Genomic DNA, 8,979 nt, shown 5'->3' with positions numbered 1-8,979 from the left:
CCCAGAGAGAACAACAGACAAAGAAGAACACACAAAACAAAGACTTCCCTCCACCGAGATTTGAAAGTATCTTGTCGCCTGATTGGTCCTCTGGTCAGGTGTTCCAGGTTCACTTTTTGTTAACTCCTTACAGGTAAAAGAGACATTAACCCTTAACTATCTGTTTATGACAGCATCAATTCCAGCTTTTGGGATTTTCAGCCTTAACGGTGAAGAAGCCTTGGCCTCTGTATCTCCCTTCTGGATCTCTTCATCCTGCTCCAACTTGTTGGCAGTGCAGCCATAGAGAACCTGTACTGCTAGGAGCTGCCCTGCTTGCAACAAGCTATGGAATCCATGGGGATGGAAGAGGAGGGGAAGGAGAAGAATGAATTTCCACAGTATTGAGAAGCTGATCTGGGCCCAAATGTAAAGTTAAAGAATTTTATCTTTCTTCGCCTCTTCCTTTCTGCTCCTGCAGTGCGCAGGCACATACAGAGTGGGTGAGAAGAAGGGAAGAGCATTCTCTCCAATAAATGTTAATGTCCAAGGTGCTAACTATATCCAGGTTAGTTCCCTCTTTTAATAGAGATGGCCATAGCTGATCCCGTCAAATTGTAGATTTTGTCAGACCTAATTACCCAAATCAAGGGTACTCTCTCCCACATTCACATGGAAGGGATCCAACTCACATGGAGGCAAAAAAGTCTTATTTGAATCCTTTTAATATGAATTAGGTTTGCCCTCAAAGAAAGCCATGTTTTTACAATTGTAGCACTTCATTAAACCACAAGGAATAACTATATCTGCTAGTTTATCTTAGTTCACTTTATCTAGCTGTGTTGTATTCAGTCTTCCTTTTACTATTTACCTCATCATTACCTCCATTTCATGTCCATCCTAGGGGAGCATCATTTCAAAAGGAGAGCTCTGTAAATCTAAACAAAATTGCATGCAGCATCTTTCTCTGTTCTTGCCTTATGAGACTATTCTGGTTTGGCCTGCTCATCAAGTGGCAGCTTGATAGAGACTATTAAGGAAAATACAGGACAGTACGTCCAAAACTACAATTTCAGTGAAGTGGTTGGATTACACCTGTACTCAGCAATAGAAATACAGGGCCAAGTTCTTCTCTCAGTTACACCAGAGTAAATCAAGTTACAGCCATGAACTTAGTCTCAAGTGACCTTTGTTTATTCTAGGCTCTGTCATTGGCCGACCCCTTGTGTGACCTAGGGCAAATAATTTAGTTCCATATCTGTAATATGCAGATAACAGGACTTCCTTACTCTCAACTTTTGTCAGTCCTTTCTGTTTAGATTGTAGGATCTTCAGGGCAGGCGTTGTCTCTGATAGAGCCTAGTATAATGGAGCCCTAAGCTCTCCTCTGGGACTGCTTAGCACTACTCTAATACAAATAATAATGATTAACTGACTTCATAGATATTTTCTATTAAGTTTGTCACTTAATGAGCAGGTCAAGACAAACGGATAAAAATCTGTAAGTGCAGTTCAAAAACCATAAATTTCCTGCACCAGAGATAGAATGTAATTATCCAGAAATACATTGTTTTACTGTAAGGTAAACACAGAAACAGGCTGAGACAAGCTAGAAAGGACATTGAAACCAAACCAGGGAAGTGGGAAAGAGTTGTTCACTCAGGAAACAAACCTGCCTTTCAATGCAACATCCCAAATCTTTGAAGCAAGAAAGTTCAATGTCTGTATAAGCTATATTGTCAAGACCCTTTCTGTCTCCTTTGGGATAATTAGCTGTAGAGATGTTTTCAGAAGTGTGGCTCCATAAATAGTTCCTTTAGCAAACCCATGTTAAATGTCTGTAAACTAGACTCTTCTGTAATTAGCTGTGGATGCCAGTCACTTAGCTTCCTTGCTTTTGCAAGCTGTTTCGCTCTAAATTAGTGTTACATGGAAAAGAATTGATGGTTAGACAATCGGAAGTGGTGTTTAATAAGACCTTGAAGCACGGATGATGCATGCCTAATAGTTTTGCCTCTGTGCAAAAGTCTTAGTTAAATAGAACTGCGTATTGCCAGCTGAAGTGAGGTGGTAGAAGCCATGTATGTGGCTAAGAGTAGAATACATGTACGTAATACTAACTTCAGAGAACTCTACTTGTAAGTAATAACTTTTCTTTCTCTGTAAGCCTGATTTCTGAAGGGTCTCACATGCCAAGATTTAGTGACAAAAAGGAGTGAGCTGACCCTAGAATTTTAAGAACACAAGATTTCTAATGGGGCTTGACAGTTCAAGGGCTAAAGAAGCATTTTAATCTTTTGTGCCCACCCAGTCTCCATACAAATGTAAATATCTTTCTTTAACAATTTGCCAAGAAATCTGGTTTTAATTTGTTAGCAGCAACCCCCATTTCCCGCAGCTTTTTCAGAGTCATGTCACAAGTTTGGCGGCACTTTGACGTTTTTCTCTGTCACTGTGTCATTGTTTATATGATGTCTGCTTCTTCTGTCCTCCTTTTTATGCCTGGAATATTTTTCTTTCATTATTTCACTGGCTAAAAGGAATTTGGGATTACTAGACAGGATGAGAGTAGATTAGCCTTTTTTCTTTCCTCAACCAGCCTTGAAGTTCCCATAGGAAATAAATAGTATTCCCAAAACATACAGTGTGTTTTAATTTTTTTTAAATTAACTAAAATGATTAGGTCTAATAGAGAACATAAAGGAAATATCACCAATATTAGTTGAGTGTCTTATTGGTATATGTAGTGTCCACAATTGTTATTTATGACCTTTTCTGCCTTCTATTGTGGACTTATTCCAGGCTTAGGGAGTTTACTTTACTCCTAATAGCAAAAGGCTTTCTAGTTCCCACAGAGTCGTTCAGAGACTGACTCATACTCCTTATGTTAATTGTTCGGCTCCCAAAATACAGCACTTACAGGGTGTGGCTCCAAGGGGAACAGTCACTGTACTTAAAGGGCATGTTCAGAAGTGTTTCACATATAAATCATTTTGTTTTTTTATTTTTGATGCCTTTTCTGTCATGGTTTATGGGAGAAGCATTTGAAAACAAAATAGAAAGGTCTCAGATGGTATAATAATCTATCAGAAGTTCACCTCTGAACTCTGAATTTCAAACCAGGCTCAGGTCACAAGTGAAATTGTATTTGTTGTCTCAGCGTTTGTCTGGGACCTCTTATCCTCATTCCAAAACCACCAGGCAAGTATCATTCTCTGTATAGGTTAGAGCTGAGATTTGTTGCCTGACATATTGAGTATGGGCAGCACCTGTCTACAGTCTTCCTTTGTCTACTTCGTACTCTCAGGTTTCTAAGTGCTACTTTTCACTAACTATTTACTGTCCCCCCTCCCAACCTCCCCCAAAAGCACCTAATGGACAAGTGGTCACATCTCAGTTGGCCCCCTTTTTGGCAGTCTCAGCAGAGTGAATGAGATTTGACGCTCTGCTACCTCAACGGCCTTAGAGTTAATCCCTCCAGGGGAGAGTGGAAGTGTATTGGTGGGGCAGCACAGGGGAAACACTGCTGCTCTCCAAGATCTAATTGTTCTTTGTCTAAATAGGACTTTACTCTCCAGGACTGTCATCCAGAAATTATTGGGTGAGGTTCCCTGGTCTGTGTTGTGCAGGAGATCAGACTCGATGATTGTAAATGTCATTCCTTGTTGTAAAATCTATGTGAAATTCACTTTAAAATTGGAAAAAAACAAAAAAAAACAGCTTGCCCTCACACTCACCCTCTTACAGGGCTCCCCTCCCTGATAATATACAACCTTATGGGAACGCATTACATCAAATGGGGGAAAGAGTTGGGGCAGGGATTTATGATTCATGTTAAAATGATTTGGGTTTGATTTTGAGATTGAAATTATGTATGCATTTGCCAGCGCTTACTTTGTGTGTGCATTACTGCAAACGTGCATGGAGAGTAGGTGCACGTCTGGCTCCAGGTGCTCGCACAATTGTTCATAGAATTTACATCTGAAAATCAGGCTCATAGCATCTGCACTTTTTTTTAAACCAAGTACCCAAATGGCCAGATTTCTTCCCCCACCCTTCCTCTCCTCTCCTCTCCACTCACAAAACAGGCAACTGTTTCCACTGAGTCATTTCACTGGGGAGAGAGGTGAGGTTTGGCCCCCTCCCAAAGAACAAACAGAGCTAGTCCCCCAGAGCCATCAGGTTCCCAAGTTATGTCACAGGCACATTCGCTTTGTGCCTCCACAGTCCCTCTTGGCTTTCTTTGGCTCTTGCTTGCTGCCTAGCAGCATAACTGCCCCTTGTAGGTCTGCAGTGCAGGCGGCAAAGTAAGACCACAGTCTCCCCATCTGCAGAGGCTGGCCCCAGCGGAGTTCTTTAACTAGATTGGATAGGAAGGATTCTGCAAGAGAGACAATTCCCACCCACCCCAGTGCCATTTCTCTTCTTCACTGTCGCATTACTCTGCCAAGTTCTTATCCCTTCTGTACACAGCCTCCAAAGATTACACTGATGTAAAGTGTCCGGGAGTTAGCAGTGAGGTCAGCAAACAGCCTAACTCTCTGTAAAATTGGTTCATTGTGAAAGGAAATGCTCACAGCTTGAGGAGAAGAGCATTTTCCTTTCTTTTTCCCCATCTCCAAATTACATAAAACCATGGTACTGCTGTTAGTTGAGACCAGAAAGAATCCCCCTGTGGCCTCAGATTGGCCAACCACGTCAAGCCCTGATCATCAAAATGTTAGCATTAGAAGTTTTAACCCTTGCCTTCTTAAGTTGAGTAAGTAATACTCTGCATATTTTTAGTAAATATGGAAAATTATGGGAATTCTTCAGAGAATAAGGCTATAGACCACTGCGCCACTCAGTCTCTTCAGAAAAAAACTGACAAACACACTGTCTGCAGCAGAGATTCCTGGCATTTGTCACAGTTTGAGCCACAAAGATGTCAGATATTTGCCAATGGTTTCCTCAGATGGTTTGGAATCTACATCCTTTACATTACATTCTTGTTTGTTTGTGGTATATCTTAATGTGCAAAATATGTGTAGTGGGAGCCTGAGAGGGGAGCAAACTGACTAAGGTGTCCCAAATATTATAAAATTTAAAGTAATTTTATTCTGAGCTGCTTCTCTAGGCTGTTCAAATTAAAAATAATAAAGAACATCTGTAAGTCATGGCATTAACAGCAGAGTTTTATTTTCTGTAATAGAAGCTTAATGGGCTCACATTTTAAACCTGTGTTTTCTTTTGGAGCAGAAAGAAAAGCTTTTTAGTGGGACCTCTGAATATTTTGCTGAATCTACTGAAAACGAAAAGTGTAAAATTCCTCCGACTCGACAGATAAAGCAAGACCTCTTGCAAAAGCTGTATGTCTACCTCTTCCTTTTTTCTATTTGTAAGATATTAAATATATGATTTGACAATGAGTAATGCAGTCTGGCATACATAGTGAAAAGTCAAGTAATGTGCACCCTGTTCTGTATATATAGGATTACTATAGGCTAGTAAACATAGACAGGCACCTGACTATGAATAAGCATATAAAAACACCCATTCTCATTTTATAGAATACCAGATATGGCCATTACAACCCACTTACATCCCTTGTAGCAACAGGCAGAACCAACATGCTTCCTCTAAAGAAAATTTGAGCCAAAACAAATACATGTGATGCGTGAATCTGGTGGAAAACATTTTTTAAAAAAGATTCTCCTCCTCCCCTTCTGTGTGTGAGTCTGCAATATACAGATGGGGAAGAGGATCAGGGTAAAAGTTTATTTAAGCCTGCTTTGTGCTCCCCCAGTCCTGGGCCAGCTGTGTGTCAGACTATCCCCTGGTACAAGTTAGAGAAGCCAATGGCCCTAAAGGGTTATTACAGCACCTGGGGATCAACGGATTGCAGTGAGGGCTGGCAACACCCTCTTTAGCCCTAGTCACATCCCCTGTACTGGCTACAGAGAGGGGATTAGGATGGGAGCTGCTATGGTGGCTCTACATCACTGGAAGGTTCCCCATTTCTGAATTGCTTCTCCCAGGGCAGGATATACTGGCTTTAGAGCTGTTTTGCATCAGCAGTGCAGCAGAAAGCAGTTTCAGCAAGGGAGAAGTTGTGCTGAGATCTTAGACTTTAAATCCTACATATGCAGCTTCTGTACTTCTGCATCATATTCATCTTCCAGCCTGTGTGAAGTTTAGATTTGTGTGTAACGTGCAGTTGAATGGTGTTTATGTACTGACATCCATCAAGTCTCTTGTCATTCCATTTTCCTTTTGGAACATCATCCACTTATCTTACCTAAGACCTTCTCCAGATGAAAAGGCTTGATATCAGCAGGATAGTGGTTAAATTTTAGTAATACTTTGAAATGTACCAGGAGAAATTCCAGAGAAACATTCTAAATTAGATTAGAACTCTCCCTCTTTCTCTGCATGTTGTGCATATGTATGTATGTGTATGGTTTGAAACCATATAGGCACATTTTGAAGCACTTCTTTATCTAGCCAGTTTGGGAAGGAATTCAATATACTTATACAGTATTGACTCCTAACATCTGTAATGAATCTAGTTCTGCCTGCTGGAAAATGTGAACTCCTTCACAGCTTAGTCATTAATAATTAGGATTCCCCTAATGCAGTGGAAAATCAGATGGATAGTGCTTGATACTATCCACACTAGACAAACATTATTGTCAAGATGATATACAGGCCATCTTTTTTTCAAATTCAAAATGGGTTTGCCCTAGTCATCTTTCAGAATTTGTAAAAAGGGCTGTAAAAATCAGTAACAATTCTTTATCATTAAAAACAAAATACTTTTTTATTACAGTGTGAAAAGGACAGAAACAAGGAACAGTAACATGAGCAAACTTCAAACCAGCAAGGACACAATGCAAGTGTATCTTGGCTCAGGGGACCTGGAGACAGGGAGCAGGAAGAAGGAACATCAAGCTCCTTCCGATCCTCAGTCTGAAGTAAAATGTAGGAGTATAGGACAACCAAAGGATTGCATAAATACAGCTGAGAGCAACTCGGAGTTTCCTGCCTTAGAACTGGAAAATCATGTTAATCAGAGACAGCCAGATGATGCTAGCAGCCAGCAAAAACTTCACTCTGCAGAGTGGTTAAAGATGAGACTTCTAAGTAGTAACCCTCCATGTAGCTGTGAGTCAGCACTGCCAGATGCAAAAGAAAGTCAAAGAGTGACTAAAACACAGAATCAACAAAAGAGCTGTGGTTCAGAGGAAGAGTTAGACCATTGGAAGAAAGTATCTTCTGAACAGGGTCATTTAATCCCCAAAGTTGTAGAAAGGAAAAAAAGCAACTCTGGTTGTATAGAACCATCTTCGGAGGAGAAGTCCCTACTGAATCCCAAGTTGTTTTCTAAGCAAGACTTGGCAAAAGTCATGTCTGATGAAGAGTCACTTACTTTAGGAAAAATTCCCCCAAGACCTGTTTTCATAAAAAATAATATACCAGTAATACAGACAAACCAAAATGAGCCAGCCACAACCACTGAGGAATTATCCCTAATGCCACTATCCTCTTATTTAAAATTTAACTTCGAGCCTTCAGAGAAACTTATCCAAAAACGAAAGAAAGAAGGAGACGATGGGCCCAGAAAGTTAAAACTACGGAGACTTAAGAAGTAATGATGTATTAAATATTACCAAGGTGAAATCAGTTATGCAACCAAACCTGTATTCAATAGACAGACATATTCGGTGAGTTTTTAGGAAGCAGTTCAGAATTAAAAGAAGTGATCAAAATATTGAATGTTAAACGTAGTGTCTATGTTGCTAAACTTTCTAACGATGAAACTGATTCATTAAATGCCTTAATCATTTGGAAGTTTAACAAAAGCACACCTGATTTTACCCTTTCAACATGAAGATATTTAAATATTTAGCAAAACAAGGATGAGGTGTTAGACAATGAATGAATATTCCATACATAAAATGTTAATATTTAAAGCTAGACATTCTATAGGGATGTGTTTTGATACTACTAATAAATCAGCATCTGGAGATGTGATGACAAAAAATGCCAAAGTAACTTCCACTATTGTCAGCTAACTGGTACTCCATTTTTCTGCAGACTACTAAACTCAACATTTTATTCATTGGTAAAACTCATCATTTAGGCTTTAGGGGAGGAAATACTTGGTTATTTCGTCTGATCTTTGGAACCTGGTAAAGGAAATAAATACTACTGAAAAAGTACCCTAGTATAGTGCTCTCATCTAAAATATTTTCAAGTAACACTTTAGCCTGATTAAAAACTGACATGTGCAACAGTCATTTAGGGCTGGATTGTTCAGCAGGGACTTAACATAAATGCACACACTTTTCTAGCACTAGCTATGCACACAAGTGATAGAATTTTCACATGCATAGCTCATTGAGAGAAATGAAGTTTGTATGTGCAAAGCCCATGACCTTCAGGTGCAGGAGTTATTGTTGGGGAAAGTACATGTACACACATTGAAAATCAAACATCATTTGTACTTGAGAGCCATTTACTAAAGCTTCCTTTGGTGTATTTGGGTTTAAGCTAAATCTGTTGTATTTGACTATTATCAACATGGCATTGGAGTTAGTTCCTACTGTCACATCTTTTTTAATACTGCTTTTATGGCTTGTGTATTTCATTTTGTGTGCCAGTTAACTCATTATTCCATTGTCTTCTTCCTAAAATGGATACAATAAAATTGCAAGAAATTTCATTTTTGATGAGTCTGAAAATCAGTATTACCACCGAAACTACAGTATATGGAGCCAGTCCCACAAAATCCTACTACTTGGCACAGAGCTTACTAATACGAGTGCCCCCATTTACTTCAGTTTGACTATATGGGGCTTCAAGTGTTGCACTCAGTAATGAGGTTTGGCAGGTTGGGCTTTAGATGTTAGCAGTCATCTTAACAGTTGAGAGTAGGACACTCTCAAATTAAACAGCACTTTTGTGCCCACAGTTAGAGCCCTGCGTGGATAAAATTTTATATCCACGGATGAAGATATG

General features: G+C 39.6%; 1 protein-coding gene across 3 annotated transcripts in view; it reads left to right on the top strand.

Annotated features, from left to right (window-relative positions):
• The window catches only part of SLX4IP (SLX4 interacting protein), a 128,529-nt gene extending 119,846 nt beyond the window's left edge, over window positions 1-8,683 (top strand). For all 3 annotated transcript variants that reach the window (XM_032800148.2, XM_075064484.1, XM_075064485.1), the window contains 2 exons: window positions 5,218-5,327; window positions 6,788-8,683. In XM_032800148.2, the coding sequence (XP_032656039.1) occupies window positions 5,218-5,327; window positions 6,788-7,610 (933 nt within the window). In that variant the 3' untranslated portion in view covers window positions 7,611-8,683. The remainder of the gene's footprint in view (window positions 1-5,217; window positions 5,328-6,787) is intronic.
• The last annotated feature ends 296 nt before the right edge of the window (window positions 8,684-8,979 follow it).

Source organism: Chelonoidis abingdonii, chromosome 3, assembly GCF_003597395.2.
Source record: "Chelonoidis abingdonii isolate Lonesome George chromosome 3, CheloAbing_2.0, whole genome shotgun sequence".
NCBI lineage: Eukaryota > Metazoa > Chordata > Testudines > Testudinidae > Chelonoidis > Chelonoidis abingdonii.
The sequence above is the reverse complement of the archived record's forward strand: the minus strand, read 5'-3'. Positions and strand labels throughout refer to the sequence as shown.